Source organism: Podarcis gaigeae (genome assembly GCF_964106915.1).
Source record: "Podarcis gaigeae genome assembly, chromosome: 8".
NCBI classification, from domain to species: Eukaryota; Metazoa; Chordata; class Lepidosauria; order Squamata; family Lacertidae; genus Podarcis; species Podarcis gaigeae.
In genome coordinates, this window is record NC_139684.1 from 65,753,353 (window position 1) to 65,773,289 (window position 19,937).

General features: G+C 48.4%; 1 protein-coding gene across 10 annotated transcripts in view; it reads left to right on the top strand.

Annotated features, from left to right (window-relative positions):
• The window catches only part of AHDC1 (AT-hook DNA binding motif containing 1), a 194,800-nt gene that overhangs the window by 141,850 nt on the left and 33,013 nt on the right, over positions 1–19,937 (top strand). Inside the window, exon 1 of one of the 10 annotated variants that reach the window (XM_083750605.1) lies at positions 5,989–6,194. The exons of the other annotated variants lie outside the window; for them this stretch is intronic. Within the exon in view, the coding sequence (XP_083606731.1) occupies positions 6,056–6,194 (139 nt within the window). The 5' untranslated portion in view covers positions 5,989–6,055. Of the gene's footprint in view, positions 1–5,988; positions 6,195–19,937 lie in introns of those variants that run through there. 10 annotated transcript variants of the gene reach the window in all.

The window sequence follows — 19,937 nt, forward strand, 5'->3', positions numbered from 1 at the left end:
CTCCCCTTGATCAGTTTGGGTTGCCCTTTCCTGAACCCCTTCCAAATATACAATATTCTTTCTGAGATGAGGGAACCAGAACTGTACACAGTATTCCAAATCACCATATTTCAGTGATTCCAATCCTACCAGGGTGCCATATTCCAGAAGGTGGTCGCGGGAGACTGCTGCTTGGCCCTGGGTGTCCTTGCTATGGATCTCACGGGGACTCACCCATGCATTTTTAGTATACAGGAAACTACTGACAGAGGTCAACTAGGGATTTTGCATGAGGTGTCATCAGAATCAAGCATACTGCCTGTCCTTTCAGAACCTAACACAGCATACTTAGGGATTATATCATTTTATCCTCCCAACAACCCTGTGAGGAATGTTAGGCTGAGAGAAGAGCGGGGTGACCAGGATTCTTAGGGGTGGGCAGTCATGTGCTTTAAATATATGGTGCTGGTTCTGCTACATCTTGCTTACCTTCTTTTCTTTCCCAGGGGGTGATCCAGCCACAGCTCTAGACACCCTGACTGAGGAACTGGTCTAACGGGACGATGGGGTGGTTCTGGGTCTGTGCCATAAAGAGCAACCAGATAAGGAGGGAAAGTGTGTGTCATAGTCTGGGACTGTGGGAGCTCACAAGGAGCCAAAGGTTGTATGTGCCCGGCAGAGCCATGGGAGCCTTCCAGGAAAGCCCCACTGTGTAGGAGTCATTCTTTGGAATATCTCTGCTGCTGCTGCCACCAGCCCAAGGAATATGCTGAGCTTCCTCCTGTCCTTTCAAATTTATTCATAGCATACTGACTCATTTCTCTCCACACACTCCCATGAACCATCAGCAACAAGGGGATTCCTCCAAGGGGTTAGGGGAGCTGAGATCCTTGGAGCACAGAGAAGTGTAGCTCCTGAATGCAGATCTTCTGAGTCCAATACTCCAGAGCGTCACCTTTGGAAAAGCCACCGTTTTGTGTGTGGACAGAATAAATAAATTACAAACCCCATTCTGTTTATTTTATTTTGTTAGGTAATGGAGCTGATCGTTGTCATTCAGCAGTGGCAGAAGTGATAACCCTTTATCTGTAAGAAGGCTACCCACACTGAGCTAGACTTAGGTGTTCTCTGTTCTTGTGGTGGAATTGTAAAGACATATAGCAGCAGGGGGGCTAAATGGGCCTCCTGGCCTCTCTAATGGACACTCATGGCTTTCTTCAAGCCACCCCCTTCACCAGCCTTGCTTTGCAACCTCCTTGACCATTTTTGCCTGGCTGGGATGTGCCCTTGAGCTCTAAAAACGCCTCTTTGCTTTCCTGTATGGAGGATAGAGCGGGGGTGGGGGTGGGGTGTGTCCGTGTAGAAAGTAGCCTTCTGCACAAAGGCAAAATTCACACTTGTTGCTCTTCCCCTTCCACTTCAGGGAGGGACTTGCATGACAGAATACTTCCCCTTCTAAAAATAATACACATAGAAAACTGGTTAAGTTAGAACCCTGGACTCTAATATCTGTTTCTTTTGACGGGGAGTTCCCCTCCTACCCCTGCCTATGATGTAATCTGTTGCAGGATTCCATGCCCCCCACCCCACCAAGTGGTACATCCCAGATATAGGTTTGCCACCTTTCTGAGAATTTGGCTTAGAATGCTGCTCACCTTCTCAAAGGAAAAGGGAGGAAGGAACAACCTAAGAGTTTTTAGAAGCTGGCGCTTCAGCTGCCATCCCAGGGTTCTTTCCTAATACACAGACTTGAGGTTTCCCTCTTTTGCCCCTTCATTTCCCAAGTTTGCTTCAAGGGCACAGGATCACAACTTGGACAGCTCTTGGCTGCCAGGGAACTTGAGCCATGTGCACAGCTGCCTGCCATCATTGCTTATGTGTTACCCTCTCCCTGGGTGTTCACCCGCTCCTGCTGCTTCCTTCTCTCCCCCTCTGGTTTCTGTGCATCAACATGTCTCCATTGGCAGCCTCCTCTCCATCCCTGTAGGCAGCTCTTAGCCTTCTGCATGAATGTCTGAGTCTCCCAGGAAACAGGATCTTCAGCCAGGAGTTCCCGTTCAACTAAAGTACCTCCCAGGAGAGGGAGGGGTGGAAGGCGGGAGAAGGGGAGAACAGCTAGTGATGAGTCATAAATCCATTCTGCCCACTGGATTCTCCATTTCTTGTCCAGCCAGTTTCTAAAATTGGAACAGGTCTTGCCACCTATGTCCTTGCCTCTCCTTTCTGTCTGCTATTTCCCGGCCCCCTTCTCTGGGGTGTTTTCTGATAAGTCATCAGAGCAGAAGGAGAAATTTGAGTGGGGTGTGTATGTGTGTGTGTGTGTGTGTGAGAGAGAGAGAGAGAGAGAGAGAGAGAGAGAGAGGGGTGGGGTGGAGGAGAAAGATCTGAACTGTTACCTGGGGTGATACCTTTCAGACAGGTGGCTTTTCTAAACAGATGTAAATCTGTATCAAAATGTTGCAGCGTGAAGTTCTCCTGTTCAGGGTTCTAACCATGTATGCCATTCCACACACGCCCCTCCAGAACAGCCAGTCAGCATTTTGTGTCCACTAAACATCTTCAGTTCTTATTGAGCTAATTTCCCCTTTGTCTCCCCACAACCCCCCCCCCCAAAAAAAAGCTGTGTGTGCATTCATTTTGCACTTTGCAGACTGGAGGCTCTTATGCATGGATGGTACCATTTTGACTGCATAATAATCCACACTCATTGAATGAGTTTGTATTTAGAAGGGGCCAAATTGTGTGATAGCTGGTCCTCTAGCACATGCTTTCTCAAACTCTTTCTTTCATGACAGTTTGGGGAGGGGATGAGATGAGGGAGAGTATTCCATTTTTCTTCAAGAGAAGCAAGGGGTTGCAGAGAAGAGATGGGGCTAACTGTTGAGCATTTATTGTGCTCTGGCTAGATGGAACAGACAGGGGAGAGCTGTTCATAATAGGTTTCTCGGTAACCAAACAACATCTGGCTTGACCACTTTGGGAAACAGAACGCTGGACTAGTGGACTCCTGGTCCAATCCAGCAGGACTTTTATACTAGATTCTGAACAAGCTGCAGCACTTCAGTAGATAACCTACAGCAGATACGTCTCCAACATGTTGACAATATGACCACCACTATAACATTGTGAAGGGGAGAAGCTGAATCCGACGGCCTGGCCTTCCTTTCTCCTCTTCCCCCTTTGGTACATTTGTAGCACTGCAGAACTGGCATAGTCAACACTTCAGATGTTGTAGAACTCCAGCTCCCAGAGTCCCTGATCATGGGTTTTGATATCTGGGGCTGATGGAAGTTGGAGTCCAAGAACTTATCCAGGGCACCATGTTGGCTAACCCCGGTTTGCAGAAGGGGAGACTTGGGTCTTCTTGGGACTCCTGCGTTACCCTTGAGTTTACAACAGGCAAACTCTGGTTACCATAAGACAGAGTTGAGGAGCCTGTGGCCTTTGGCCCCCACCATCCCTGAACATTGGCCATGTGGGCTGGGGTAGATGGAAGTGGAAATCCAAGAGAATATGGAGGGTCATTGGTTCTCCATTGCTGCCTTAAGGAGTCTCACAAAGGCAGCCAGCTTGGACATCACCTTCCAAATCTGGTTGACGGTAGGAATTGCAGGGTGCCCACCCATAGCAGCCATAGAAGCCTCCTTGTGCAAATAGGTCGGAGTACATCAGGCAATACTCTGGCCCTCGTAGACACTCCCAGATCTGGCTTGCTTGCTTGTCCAAGCAACTGGGAGACCTGCTCTTGCTGAACTTTGGACGACTTCTGCTTCACAGGGCTGGATCTGATGCGCTGTGTGTTGCTACATTCTATTAAGGGACAGGCTGCTGCACAAATAGGATTTGGGGGGGGCAGATGCACCACACCTACCCCTCCCTTCATTCCCCAGTGTTTTCAAAGCATAACCATTCTTTAAGAGCTGGCCTTGTGAGCTGCTGCAGTCTCCCCCAGGCCAGGGCTGGGTCCCACAGATAAGGAACGACAAAGGCAGCATGCTCCTCCTGGCAAGCGGAGAGTTGATTGGAGAGGAGAAGAGGCCTGGAAGTGTTGCTGTCAGCCACTTGAGCCTATTGGCGCCTACACCTGACACAGTATAAATTACAGAGGCCCAGTGATTACTTTGTCTGCACAGCTCCCTCTGCTTCATTGCACTCTGCCCACCATCCTCCTGCTTCTTTCCCACTCTCTTCTCTCCATCAAGCAGACTGTGCCAGAAACGGAGAGGTTCAAAAAGTTGATCCCTTGTCACCTGGCCAATGGGGGCCCTCGAGAGATCCCTCAAGCCCCCTTTTCCATCTCCATTCTCTCTCCATCGCTCCACCTTCCTTTTTATCGTCCACACTGTCCCTGAGCAGCTTTGTGCTGGAAAAGCATTGTGTCTCTTCAGCTCTTAAGACCTTGGGACGGGCGCATATCCAGCAAGTCCGCCCGGCAACCAGCTTGTGCTGCTGAATTAACTCTCTGTGTCCTTCAGCCTTGTGGGCTGAGAGAGAGAAATGCACCAGCAGCATAGATGCTTTGGGTGGCAGGAAGGGATGACCCCTCCTGTTTCTTTCGGCATGGCTTGCCTGAGAGCTAAGAGATCTTCATGCACAACGTTCCTGGTTCAGGGCTGTCCTTGGCTGGCCAGTGTTGGAAAGAAACTGACTCTGGTCCCTCTGAAAATTTGGGAGCAACCATAGTTCTGCTCCAGGACACAAGCTTTTGCATGCAAAAGGTCTGAGGTTCAATTCCTGGCCAAAGAAGTAGAAAACTCTGCTGGAGAATCTCGGGGAACCTCTCTGTCCACTTCACATGCACTCAATAATAGAGCTGTTCCTTCCTGTCTTTTGCAAATGTAAACATTCACGTTTAAAATGTATGCATTTTATACACATTGTTTTCCCCAAAGTGCATTTTTCTGTCCTTTTCCATGCATTTCCTCAAAACACTGCCTTTGCACATGATTTTTGTGAGTGAAATACACCCGCCGTGCCCCCCCCCATGCATTCTTACAAACAGATCCAAAACTGCACCACAGAATTCAGGAAAATGTGTGGTCTGAAAGCTGTCTTCCAATCTTTCTCGAGGGCCAATGAATTTGGTTGGTTGGCTTTAAAACAAGAAGTGGACATATTTATCCTCCATTCCTACCTGGAGAGATGCTGCCAGTCAGAAGAGACATTGCTGGGCTAGTGGGACAAATGGTCTGACCTGGTGCAAGGCAGCTTTCGATCTCTCCTGCACTGGGTGCCTTGACCAAGATGTTAATAAGACAATTAATGCAAGCTGGAGAATACATGAGCTTGGAAAAGACACCCATTTCTTAAGGTAGCTGAAATTTATTTGAGGGAAGTTTTCCACTTCACATTGTGTACACATGTTTCTTTTCTCCTCTTCCTGCCTCTGCTCAAGCCTGCTTTTTTGTGTGTGTGCATTTTGTTTTTGTTTTTTGAAACACTGCAAAACCCCATTTATGAGAGAGGAAACTGGGATGAGTGTACACACTCTGAGCAATGTCCCTCTTTTTCAAATCACCTTTAGCTCTCCTCTCTTGGGCAAAACACACAACACAAAAGTATTCTTTCGCTCTCTCTCTTTCTCTCCAGCCTGAGATTTATTTGCAAGGCCTTGGCAAGCAGGTCTTTGGGGTGAGGGAAGCTGCCTTTGTGGATGCCGAGAAATGGCGACTCCCTTTTACAGAGAGCCTGACTCAACAGCTGCAAACAATGCAACAGAGCCAGCGTCCCTGGCCTGAGGAAGCAGTGGCATTTACGTCAGGCCCATTAGTAACTTGGTGCTCGGTGGCAGAGGAGGGGAAGCAAAACCATCCCAGGAAAGAAAGCCATACTGAGCTTGAAGGTGGGGAAACAAATAGGAAGCAGGCAAGGCAGGTCCCCAGCTGAGGCAGTGAGAGCAGACCTAGACATCATCGTGGCCCTCTCTGGAGGAAGCCAGTGCAAAGCATGATGGGACAAAGATCTGCTGGAAGAGAGAAGCACAGACACCCCCTCCCCCTTCTCCTGCATGGCGGGGGGAAACAAAGCTGGCACTGGAAAGCAGCTAAATTTAGCCTGTCTCCCTGCTAGCTCTTTTATGAACTGCAGCTTTTTGGTTAGAGCCGGCCGAGGTGCACTATTTCAGCAGCCCATCTGTCGGCTGATTTCACCGTGGCTTCCCTCTACTCCCTTCCAATCCTCAGTACCCTCTCGGAAGGTGAACCAGGTGGCAAAAGGTAGGTGTGTGTGAGAGAGAGATAGAGAAGGAGAGAGAGTGAATCACAAAAAGGTAACATCCCATGCCAATTTTACTATTGCACATCTTTGGGGCTTTGTCCAAATCTCTCACACTCAGGATCCCTTAGAGGTTATGTTCGTGGGTGTCTGTGGGATTCACTCAGTTCTCTTTTCCAGCCCGTCTCAGATGTGATTCAGGGAGCCTCAAATCCGAGAACTCGGTCTTTTCACTTTTATTTGATTTCGAAAAGTCGTTTAGATCCCGCCTTTCCAGATTCAAACCTTTCTAGGCTGCTCACAACATTAAACAGCAAAGAATATAGTTAAAAGGCTATCAATCCCTCAGCCATTAAAATGTGCTGGCTTCTAAGCCCACAGGTGGGAAGAGGACTTTCCCTTCATTAGTGAATGTATTAGGGAGAGGAGAAAATGTGAATGAAGGTGAGTTTTAAGATTTTAAAGGGCAGAACCAGGCAGATGGAGGTGGAATAGTTGTTCCACTTTGCAGAACATAACCAGCAAGGGAGAGGGTGGGTGTGCAAACTTCCTTTGCTTGAGGGCTTACAATCTAAACCAGCCTTCACCAACCTAGTGTCCTCCAGATGTTTTAGGCTATAGCTCCCATCGGATGAAGGGACACGGGTGACGCTGTGGTCTAAACCACTGAGCCTCTTGGGCTTGCCGATCAAGGTTCGAATCCCCGCGACAGGGTGAGCTCCCAGCTCCTGCCAACCTAGCAGTTCAAAAGCACGTCAAAGTGCAAGTAGATAAATAGGTACCGCTCTGGCGGGAAGGTAAACGACGTTTCCGTGCATTGCTCTGGTTCGCCTGAAGCGGCTTAGTCATGCTGGCCACATGACCCAGAAGCTGTACACTGGCTCCCTCGGCCTGTAAAGTGAGATGAGCGGTCAGGGGTCCCTTTACCTTTACCCATTGGATGGCTGATTGGAATCCAAATACATCTGGAGGCTGTCTGTATTGTATGGTTGCCTATTTGGGACAAATTCCTGACTCCTAAAATGGTTCTTCAATATGGATGGCCACCCCACAACCCTGTTGTAGATTTCCATTCTTCGTTGTTTAAAGGTTATCCCAAAGACCCAACTTTTCACACTGATGTGGATTTGTCTGGGTTACATTCCCCATTATCCCAGGATACACTGCAGCAGGCCATGCCGAATGAAGCTTTCGGGTTGAGAACAGTGTCAGAAAATGGCACTTTATCAGCAGCAGCCCTGCCAGAAGCACAGCCCCCTCTTTTGCTCCACGGGCATCTCCCACGCTTCGTGTCTCTGTGCATCGTTCACTGTCACCAGTCAAACAGAACCGTGGTCTCTGTTTTCGAGAGCCTCCCCAAACAGCTGCCGGATTTATCTTTGCCAGGTAGCAGTTCTTGACTTGGGGGGTGGGAGGAAAATATGCACACACCGCAAAACACCAACTTAAAGTTATAGGCTCCAGCAAAGGAAACCCAGCAGCTTAGGGGACTCTCGTGGACCCATTACCTAAGATGAATCACTTGCCATCTGTTTTGTCTCCTAATTATAAATGCAAAACAAGAGTTATTCTGGCAAATAGTAAGGAGTGAATGAAAGGAAGAGGAGTAGAAGGGGTTGAACATTGAAATGCAATAAGAAAGGCAGAGACTGTGGGGGATTGCTTCTGAAAGCCTCGCTCAGGTGGTCCAAAGCCTAATGGAATGTATTCTCTTGCATCTACCAGTGTTAGTGTCTAGATTCCATATATAAAGAAGAGCTTCAGGATTAAGGGAGCCTGGAATCATTAAGGAACACAACAGGCAGCCAAAAATGCATTGAAACTGTAGAGAATGTGCCTTGAAACCACTTCCACGTTTCAGTCTCCTGTCTGGAATCCTAGAGCTGCTGCCAGGCAGTGAGAACAATTCTGAGCTGGGTGGAACAGTGGCCTGATGCAGGGCTCACCCAGGCTTCCCTTTGTGCTGTGTTTCTAGGCACAGGTCTGCGCTTTAAAGCCCTGGTGCTTTCCCCACAAAAACCTGCCCTTTTCTGCTGAATCGGAGCAAACGACAATCTGTGGGAAACCTGAATTGCTGTTGGTTCTGATTCAGCATTAAAAGAGTACATCTTCCTGGGGAAAGTGGTGGGGCAAAAACAAAACACAAAAAACCCTGCTCAAGAAAGCCCAAGGCAACCCAAAGGTATGTGTGAATGATCCCTCAGTATAAGGCAGCTTCCTGGGTTCCTATCCTAGGCTCTGACTGAACTCAGTCCTATGCCTCCAGGGTGTAATCATTCTCCAGAGTATCTGTTGTGTTGTGTTGTGTTTTTAAACACCCTCGAAAAGCATTAGGGGACCCCCACCCCTGCCACCTGTGCTGCACTGGTCCACCATTTCAAGAACCCTTTATTACGGCTGGGTCTGCTGCTGGCTGCCTGTTCTCCTGCTATGAAAAGTTGATAACATTGTGCTTACTGAGATCCATTAACACTCACCCACCTCCCAAAATAGTAAACAGCAGAAGGGTTATTCTGCTCTATCAAGGCATACTCTCCTCTTGGGACATCACACTCCTGGGATCTGAGAATAAAATCAATTTCTGCTTAGCAGCTGGAAATGATATTTCTCCTTATGCACATATACACACATCTCCTGAGGGATAGAAACTTTATTTTAAAAGAAAGCCTGAAAGTTTTAGGCTTTCAGGATACTGAATGTCCTGTTGGAGATTGTACCCCATTCTCCATTGCTCCACAACACAAACGTTCTAACTTTCTGATTATAGCTATGTTTTTTCTGATTTCTATGCAACATTGTCCATGCTTCCTTGTTGCATCTGAGGATCAGCCCTGCAATAGATTGGTTACTGCTTTGCTGTGATCTTCCTGACCCAGCCAAAAAACCCTCTCTGTGCATTTGGGCTTGATTTGCTTGTTACTGCTGCGATGCCTGTGCAAAAGTATCTCTTTTTCCAAATCTGCCTTATCATCACTTAACCTTAGCTTCAGTCTTTGACCTTCCATCCCATTCTCCAAAGCATTGGAGCTTGGGAAGAACTGGCTGGCTTATGACCCCTTGACTTCTATCCTCTTTGACTTTGCTTCCTTTGCTTTGTTTTCTAGAGCAGCCTCATTCCAGTCTAGATTCTTCCATTCTGGTACCTAGCTCTTCTCACCACAAAAACCATTTGGATCCCTTCCAATCGGGATTCAGGCCTCACCTTGGGACTGAAACTGCCTTGGTTGCACTGGTTGATAATCACTGGCAGGCTAGGGACAAAAGTGAGAGCTGTTTTCTAGTTCTGCTGGATCTCGAAGCGGTCTTTGATACCATCAGCCATAACATCCTTCTGGACTGTCTAGAGGGACTGGGCACACTGTTATACAGTGGTTCTGCTCCTTTCTCCTGGGCTGTATCCTTAAAATGGTGTTGGGGGATGAGTGTTCAGACCCCTGGGCTCTCACTTGTGGGGTTCCTCAGGGTTCTGTCCTCTCCCCCATGCTTTTTAATATATGAAACCTCTGGGAGAGCTCATCAGGAGGTTTGGGCTGGGTGTTGATCAGTATGCAGATGATACCCAGCTCTACCTCTCTTTTAAAACAGAACCAGTGAAGGCAGTGAAGGTCCTGTGTGAGTGCCTGGAGGCGGTTGGAGGATGGATGGCGACTAACAGATTGAGGTTGAATCCTGACAAAACAGAAGTACTGTTTTGGGGGGACAGGGGGCGGGTGGGTGTGGGGGACTCGCTGGTCCTGAATGGGGTAAGTGTGCCCCTGAAAGGCCAGGTGTGCAGCCTGGGAGTCATTTTGGACTCACAGCTGTCCATGGAGGCACAGGTCAATTCTGTGTCCAGGGCAGCTGTCTACCAGCTCCACCTGATATGCAGGCTGAGACCCTACCTGCCCGCAGACTATCTCACCAGAGTGGTGCATGCTGTAGTTATCTCCCGCTTGGACTGCTGTAATACGTTCTACGTGGGGCTATCTTTGAAAGTGATTCGGAAACTGCAATTAATCCAGAATTCAGGAGCTAGACTGGTGACTGGGAGAGGTCGCCGGGACCATATAACATCAGTCCTGAGAGTCCTGCATTGGCTCCCAGTACGTTTCTGAGCACAATTCAAAGTGTTGGTCTGACCTTTAAAGCCCTAAATGGCCTCAGTCCTGTATACCTGAAGGAGCGTCTCCACCCCCATTGTTCAGCCTGGACACTGAGATCCAGCGCCAAAGGACTTCTGGCGGTTCCCTCACTGCGAGAAGTGAGGTTACAGGTAACCAGGCAGAGGGCCTTCTCAGTAGTGGTGCCTGCCCTGTAAAACACCATCCCATCAGATATCAAGGAAATAAGCAACTATCCTACTTTTAAAAGACATCTGAAGGCAGCCCTGTTTAGGGAAGTTTTTAATGTTTAATGCTGCATTGTGTTTTTAATATTCAATTGGGAGCCACCCAGAGTGGCTGGGGAAACCCAGCCAGATGGGTGAGGTATAAATTATTATTAATTATTATTATTATTATTATTATTATTATTATTATTATTATTATTATTATTAGTGCCATGCTGTATTAGCAAGATAGCCTCCCTCTGTACAGTAAACTGTAGAAACATAAAGTTGGAAGGGACTCTGAGGGTCATCTAGTCCAACCCCCTGCATTGCAGGAATCTTTTCCTAATGGGCTCAGACCCATGAACCTGAGATTAAGAGTCTCATGCTGCACTGACTATCCCAGGCCCAAGGAGGCAAAAGCCCACGGCACTCAGTATTCCTAGGCGGTCTTCCACTCAAGTACTAACCAGACCTGACGCTGCTTAGCTTCTGAGATCAGGTGTGTTCAGGGTAGTATGGCCATAGACAAAACATGTTTTGATCCAATCCCTTTCACAATACGGGCAAAACCGCCCAGAAGGGCTGTAATGTCCAAAGACCATGTAGTCAGCAATTAGGAAACGTAAGAAGTTGCCACCTAGCTCAGTGTTGTCAACACTGACTAGCAGGGCCTCTCCAGGTTTTCAGGCAGAGAATATTCTCAATCCAACCTGGCAGTGTCATTGGGGAACGAACCTGGGACTTTCTGCATGCAAGTCAAATGCTCTACTGCTGAGCTATGGTTTTGCGTGAGGAGGGACATAAAGGCAAATAAGGCTATCACTGGTTACTAACCAATATGTCTATGTTCTCCCTCCACTGTCAGAGGCACTGTGGCCCTGAATACCAGTTGCTGGGACTCTCAAGTGGGAAGAGCTTATATTGCACTCAAGTCCTGCTTGCAGGCTTCCCATGAACATGTGGTTGGCCTCAGTGAGAACAGCATGCTGGACTAGATGGGCCATTGGTGGGACCCTGCTCTTCTTATGCCATCAGGGACCGTACTGAGTTACTTTCCCCTTTGATTAATGCCAGGGGTAGGCCCAAGCAGTGTGACGGATGCAGGACAATTTCTTGCCTTGGTAGTGAAAAGGGACTTTCTCCATCTGAAAACTGGGTGTTCATGTTCCGTAATGTACGTCCCACTAACCCAAAGACGCAGCACTGCTGGATGCTAGGATTTGTTATGGTACCTGTGTCCGGCTTGTCTCGTGCTCCAACATTGTTGCCCTTTAGTTCGAAAGAGACATATGGGTCCCCACAGTGCACACCAGCACAAAAAGGCCCCCACCCTGGGAAAAGAAAGAGGGCACGGAGAACTTTTATGTGAAAGTCCTGCTCAATATGTTCTTATGCTCAGTGCTACCATCATCCGTCAGTCTGCCTTGAGTGACAGATAGCCAGAAATTGTTTCAGAATCTTAAGGACTAGTAACTTGCATCCTGTATAGCGAAAGCCGAGAGCCTCACAGTGCTGGAGTGTCTACCCAGTACCAGATGCTGCACTTGCACAATGTGATCGTGTGCCTTTGGCTATAATGTGGAGGAGGAAGCCAGCTCTGTTTTGGACTGTCCTTCCGTTCTCACCATTTAATAATATATTGAAATTTCTTGATCACATCTACCTCCCATGGACTACGCTCAGAGCTCCAATTGAGTAAGCCCTCCCTTTCACAGTTATTTTTTAAAAGGCAGAGAACAAGCAAGATCCTGCCCTTCCCCACCCTCTCCTGTGTCTCTTCCCTTCTTAGTGGGAAATTCTTGCCTCTTCCTCCCATCTCAACTAGGGAATGAAGCCACCTCCCAGGAGGTCCCGTTCTTGAGTTGTGGGGGAGAGGAGAAGGGCCGGGGGGGGGGGGGTTAGAGAGGCTGGAGCGCCTGTGTCTGCCATTTGCTGCCTCCATGGAGCCTGAAACTGTTAAACTAATTAAAGATTTTCAGCGCCAGGATTAATCCTTTTGCAGGGTGGTTATTGCGAGCCCAGGTAGTCGATTAGTTCACCAGGCGAGGATATTGGATTTCTGAAAGGCAAGTCAGCACTCTTTGGGGGCTGTTATCTTTCCAAGGCTCCAGGGGTCAGGAGGTAGCAAGGAGAGGTGACTGCAATCTTTCTCACTTGCTCTCTTTTACACACACACACACTCACACACACACCTCCCGCTGTCTCTTGTTGCTGTGCTTTTGGCTGTGCCCACCCGTCTCCCTTTGCAATCTCATGCAAGCTGCATGGCCGCTTTCTCTCCTTTTAAGTCTTTCCCTCCATCAGTCTCTCTCTCTCTCTCCCCCCCTCCACCACATATCCTCCTTTCTCTCTGCTGCCCCCACTCCACTTGTTGTCCAAGCATCTTTCCCATCTCCTGTGTGGTCTCTGCTAGAGTTTTGTAACTGGGTTGTGGTGGGGGGAGGCGGAGAAGAGAGGAATACCCCTGGCCAACACCCCAGGAATGGCGAAGTCCAGAGATCCTAATGTGAAACATGTGGCCGCTGCCTGCGGCTGAGCAAGGGAGGTGAAAGGGAACAGAGCGCAGGGAAAGAAAGAGCAGCTTGTTGGCTAGCCCAGCCCAGCCCCCTCTGCGCCTTCCCTCCTTCCCTCCCTCTGCTGTGGCCCTCTTCCACCGCTCCCTTTCTGGGGCCAAGCCTTTGAATGCTTGGCGCAACTAGGCTTCCGGCAAACAGAGGACTTGAGTCCTGGCAGTTCCCAGCGAAGGGCCAGTGGAGGGATTTAGGTCAACCCTAGGCTGGGCATATGCGGCAGCATGTCGGGCTCCGTCATTCCGGCTCCTGCCTCTGAGCAAGCAAAACGTGTGGAGGCTTGGAGGAAGAGGATCGGCCTGGCCTGGCCTGGCCTCGGTCCCACGCACAGGGGCCATTCCCTGAGCCAGAAGAGTGAGTCACCAGCCTCTTCTGCTGGGGACTTGGCTACTGCCTCCTTCCCAGCAGGCTGTTCTGCTGCCGAACATGTCTGCGTTTAGGCTGGCGGAACCAGGAAAAAGGCCTGTCTCTGGCTTGTCTGATCACCTGCTAATGAACGGGGTAGAAGGACCAGGGGTGGGGTCCACTTGCTGTGTTGTATGATGTGTATTACGGCTTCAGAGAAAGACTGGGCCCTCTCAGAGACTTAGAGGCCACCCTAGCACAGACTTCCACACATGTACAATGGTACCTCAGGTTAAGTACTTAATTCATTCCGGAGGTCCGTACTTAACCTGAAACTGTTCTTAACCTGAAACACCACTTTAGCTAATGGGGCCTCCTGCTGCTGCCGCGCCGCCGAAGCACGATTTCTGTTCTCATCCTGAAGCAAAGTTCTTAACCCGAGTTAATATTTTTGGGTTAGGGGAGTCTGTAACCTGAAGCGTATGTAACCCGAGGTACAACTGTATCGCTATCCAAATGTAATGCATTCTCAAGAACACATTGTTTTCGTTAGGCGAGTATTCGCATAACAAGTTGACAGTTGGTAGTATTCCTAAGAGAAATTTTCTAATGCGTTCCCAGCCATGGAATTTTGACGGAAAATGGAAAATGATGGGGGGAAACAGGAAACCCCTACGAAACCTTGTAAAAAGCAAACAAGGAAGGGGGGGAATACTCTCTTGTTTGTTCCATCTTTCCCCCTTGCCCCTCCCTCCCAACATGGTTTCTGCTGCGGACAAGCAAAACACAAAGAAGCAAGGCTTGTTTACGGCTGCTTATTTGTTTACAGTATTACACACAGGTCTGGCTGTTTGTATATCTGAATCAGTGTTGTGTATAGTGAGGTTTGGGTACTAATTCATCGTATCTGGATGTGACTTTTGTATAACAAGCATATAGCAGTGCTGCAGCTATTGGGGGGGGGGGCTAGCCGGGTTTTTTGCCCCAGGTGCAGCCTCCAGAGAGGTGCCATTGGGGATCCTGGCCTATGTGTGTTGTTGTTGTTTAGCCGTTTAGTCATGTCTGACTCTTCCTGACCCCATGGACCAGAGCACGCCAGGCACTTCTGTCTCCCACTGCCTCCCACAGTTTAGTCAAACTCATGCTGGTAGCTTTGAGAACACTGTCCAACCATCTCGTCCTCTGTCGTCCCCTTCTCCTTGTGCCCTCCATCTTTCCCAACATCAGGGTCTTTTCCAGAGAGTCTTCTCTTCTCATGAGGTGGCCAAAGTATTGGAGACTCAGCTTCAGGATCTGTCCTTCCAGTGAGCACTCAGGGCTGATTTCCTTAAGAATGGATAGGTTGGCCTATGTGTATTTAGATGCAAATGCATGTGTGTGGGTGCTAAACTGGGTCTTTGGCCTGGGGGAAATAAAGCCTAGTTTTGTCCCTGAGTTTTGATAGTAGGATCTGTGTGTACATTGCTTCCTCCACCTCCAATACTGTTGGACCACAACTCCCATGATATATGTGCTATGTTGTATGAGGTATATCATACAAGATTAACTTTACTCCTGACCAGCTCACAGCTTCAGAGAAAAACTGGGGCCCCTCTGATTCTTAGGAGCCACAGCACAGCCTTCCCCAATCAATACATTGTCTCCCTGATATTCTTGGACTACAACTCCCATAATCCCTGACTCATTGGCCACACTTACTAGAGCTGATGGGAGTTGTACTCCAAAATACCTGAAAAGCACCAGGATGGGGAATGTTTCTGTACTGGTTTGCTGGAACTCACAAGTGAGGAGAGAACCCCTTTGCACCCCTGTCCCGCTTTTGGGCTTTGCACAGGTATCTGGTAGGCCATTTGAGGCCAGGGTGCAGGAGGGCCTTTGGTCTGATCCAGCGGGGCTCTTGCTATGTTGTTATGCCAAAGCAAGTCATGGGGTACCCTCCTCCCCAAGTGGCCTTCCAGTGGGGCAGGGTGGTGCAACAGGTTTCTCTCACAATTATGGGCTGTTAGTGGGAGACAGAGAGGCCTGCCCACTGAAGCATAATCCTCTAGGAAGAGCACAGTAGGATAAGGCATTTTACTGGGGCTTCTCCAGGAGAAATTCCCAATGGAAAGCATCTCCTATGACCTTGTGTGTGCATGCATGCATGCATGTGTTTGAATTCTCAATCTCAAGGACCAGAAATGTTGTGGGCTGAAGGAATGACTAACGCAAGCTCCACATGGGACTATGATGACAGACTCTCAACAAGCCAGTTCAGGGTGTAGGAAACTTTTTTTTGCGGGGGAGGAGGCAGGAAAGCATCTTGGCCTTGGCACCCCTCGCCACGCATCTCCCAAGACTGCTTTTGTCTGGTTGGAATGTATCATTGAGCTGTGATGATGCCTCTTGCTTGCCTGCAAGGAGGAGTGTGTGCAAGTGTGTAAATACTTCTGACCATTTGCGTAGTCGTAGCAGGAAGGTGACAGCTGACTTTACAAAGGTAAGAGTCAAATCCATTGCCCCACCCACTTTTATCTCTGGTCTCACCTGCCACCAGCATACAGCCCCTGTCTGCCCAAATGTTGTCTATGTAGGAATGTGGCCCTCAGGCTGAAAAACGTCCCCCACCCTTCCTATAAATTGTATGGGGCAGCCGGAGAAGTGGATGGGCGTGGTTGTATGGGGACAGTATTTGTGTGTGAATACTTATGTGCATTTATGTGCTCACATAGTGCTCTGGGTCAGCGTGTGTATGTATGAGAGAGAGAGAGAGAGAGAGAGAGAGAGAGAGAGAACATTTGGGTATGCAAGTGAGTGTAAAAGTGTGTTGTGTGTGCAGTTTGAGTACAAATTGTTTCATGTGTGTTCTTCTATGTGTGCTCTGTGCATAAGGCCCTGCAGCTGGAATCCTTGGTGCATCATTCTCCATACATGCCCCCCTCCAGTCCATTTTTCCATGACCTGCCTGTATAACCTTGCGGGTTTACTCTTTTCAGGTGTGTTTCTTTTGCATGGGTGTATGGCTTTCAATATATGCAAGTGCCATGTCACTCTGAGGGGATTGGAGTGGAGATGTTTCTGAATACGTGTCTCTTTCTGGACATGCATGTATCAGGCTCTAGGTGGCTAGCACACATCTGAGCACTGTTTGGATTCTGCAAGCTTCCCCGCCCCTGGTGTAAACAAGCACTGAGTGAGCTGAAGCCAAAAGGGTCCCTGCAGATTTACTCTGCTTCCCTTGTTGCCCTTCATCCCGTAGAAAGGAAGACTCCTGGGGTCTGAGCTGTTTTTTCAGTCTTTCCACGTTCCACTTGAATTAAAAGGGAAGTGGGGAGGGGGAGAAGGGGGAGCATTGGGCACCCACAGGCTGTAATGAAAAGCCTTCTGTGAGTTTCCCTCCCTCTCTTGTCTGTCTGTCTGTCTCCTTCCAGCTCTGGGCACATTAGCAGACACAGCTGAGACTAGACCAGTCTTTCTAGTGCTGTTTCCTTGTTCCACGTTGCCCTTTGGTGTAACTCTGCACCCTCCCAGCCTGTAGCAGCAGCAGCAGTTCCCCACTGATGCTGGGGAGGGAACCACGTGCGTGCATTTTCCTGCCAGTCTGGATTGATGTTGCCATGCTAATCTGGGTGCGCAGAGCCGGCTGGCTGTGGGATTTGAGCTGTGCTGGGAGGGGAGCTAGGAGATGGACAGGGGCACAAACAAGCTCAAAGGTGGAGGCAGGGCCATGCCAACTGCAAGACAGGGATGGTGGGATACAAAAGGGCGAAGGTGCACCAGAATAAAGAGGTGATTGTGCAGCAAATTCACGCATAGATCCAGAGCGAGGGCTTCAGTTCAATGGCAATAAACCTCATTGGGTGTGGCAGAAGGGAAGACGGCAAGAAGAAAGCAGCACTCAGTTCAGGAAGGATTTATAAAGCTTTTTAAGAGAACGAAACAGGGCAACAATTGTAATAGAAAGGCTGAGTCAAAACAACCTAAACCAGAGGTGGGAACCTGATTTCCAACTTCCATAGTCCCAGCAAAGTGCTTAGGGATGATGGGAGTTGAAATCCAGCAGTATCTACAGGGTTCTGTATCCATGGCCAATGCTCAGGCACACAAACGTAAGAACTGCCTGCCCGAATCATCCAAAAGTGTGTTTAAAATTCTCTTTGGCTGCATTCAAACAGTACTTTATTCCATTTCCCCGACATCTCCATATGTGATCTTTCACACAGCCAGAAAACTAATTCTGGTAATCTAGCAGAATCTAGTGGAAGCTGGGTGCTTGTTTCCACATTTAATCGCTTCCAGAAAAAGTCCATTTGCAACCTGGAAAATCACAGGTTGAAATTTGGGGTGGCCAGCATGGTGGCACACAGTTGTTTCTTGCCATTTTCAGGGGGGGGGGGATGCACATGACATAAAAGATGGGATGACGGCAACATATCCAGTGACGTCTGCTGTTGTGTCACACCACACCCCCTGGAGCGAATGCAATTTGGCACAACATGACAGTATATCAGCTAAAGAGCCACAGCTCCGTAATGAAACTGGGACAGAGTTATAAGCTGGAAAACTAATGCAGCAAGCTCCCTTTTTGAACGCACCCTTTCTAACAACAGCCAGCCAGATTTGTTTGTTATGGAAAGAACCACAGCTCAATGGTGAAGCACATGCTTCACATGCAGAAAGAACGCCTCAAGTTCAATCTCTGGCCACCTCAAGTTAAAATAGGGGCAAGAAATCTTCTTCATACTGAGGGCCACATTCTGAGCAACTATCCAAGGGCCACATGCCAGAGGTGGGCAGGCCAGAGGGGAAAATGGGCTAGTAGACTAGTTTCCACACACATTCACACCCCACTCTGTCCTCCAGCTAGGCAAGCAAAAGACATTATCAGAGCTCAAGGACACATTCCATCCATGATGTGGGATGTAGCTTACAGAGATAGGAGATGGCCTGGGAAGAATCTTGAGAGTGGGAGAGACCTGGAGGGCTGCACTGGACCCCTGAGCCTGAGGTCCCCCCCCCACCATTAGCTAAAAGGATTTCGGAAAGCAGGTGATGGGGGGGGGGAACCTCTCTTTTCCTTAGACCCTGGAGAACCACTTCCAGTAACAGTCAATGTGAAGATCTCATACTGGTCCACAAACCACTGGAGGTCTGTGAGTGCCATCCAGGTGGTCCACAGAAAAGTTGCAGAACAGTAAATACATATATCGGTACTTGGCAGACCTGCACATGATTGATTTTTTCCTGGCAGAGATCAAGGCTGTTTTGATCAGGGCTGGATTATCAGACAGGCTAACAAGGCCCTAGGCTAGGACCTATGGTTTTCATAAAACTCTGCTGCTTTTTGACAATGTTCAAGAAGTTCCTGTATGTTCCCCTCCCCAACAGGTTATAGAACATCAGTTCATTATCCAATAAAAATCCATTTGGTTACATCTCAGGAAATGCTAACCATTTCTCCTGTTCATTTTAAACTTGACAGAATTCTATCTGACTGTCTTTAAATGTTAAGCAGAATATGGCAGCATGGCCCTATTAGCAATCATGGTCAGCAAACCAGTGGTGGTGTGATTAAAGCCATAAAGCTCAGTGGGGACCTAGAGCCAGTTGCTATCCCTCAACCTATCGCATCTTGCTTAATCTTTGTAAAGATAAAATGAGGAAGAAGAACTATGTTAGCATCCCTACATGTTTTGAGAGGAAAAGTGGGATATAAATAGTGTCTATTAATAATTGCAATAATAATTTCCTATACCTGCATCAACTCCCAAGGCTCAGTAGATGGTGCTAACTTCTTCGCAGAATCTGCCACCAATTTTTGCAGCTGCGAATAACTTTAAAGCCATTTCGTTTCCTCCTCTCCTAACAGAATCTTTCCAGCGCGTACCAGTCGTATAAACATCCGGTTCAGCTGGCAGCAAAATACCTGAAATGGCTTCAAATATTCTTTCCTTTTTCTTTTTTCCACATGAGCTGTCCAAAAAACCACCACCACCACACACACACAACAACAAAATCTTTCCAAAATCCTAAGGGCATAATCGAAGCAAAATTCAGCACTGTAAAGACCCACAATTTAAGCCTACGCTTCAGTGCCCCAGTGAAATCTACAAAGGTTAGAAGAAGCACTTAACATTTTGTCTGGTTCGCGGCCCATGATTTGCATCTGAGTTAGCACTGGCTTTTGAGGTGTGAGATCAAGACCCTGCTTCAGCCAGGGCTCACTGGGTGGCCTTGGCATGCAAGGGCACATGGCAGCTGCTTGCACTCCTGGTTTGGCACTGCACAGCTGGAAACAGAGGACTTGTCTCTGGGAAAAAATCAGGTATGTCTCCTCCCAGGACACCCTACTGCCAAACTAATCTGGCTGTCTTTGGCTCTGGCTCCACCTATTTCTGGTCTCCCTGTCAGTGGTGTCCAAACTTTTTTTAAAGAGGGCGAGATTTGATGAAGACAAGGGCTGTGGGGGCTGACCAAGGGGCCAACCAAAGTTGTCGACCTTTTCTAGGATTGAAGTTGTTGAGCTTTTTTCAGGGTTAGAG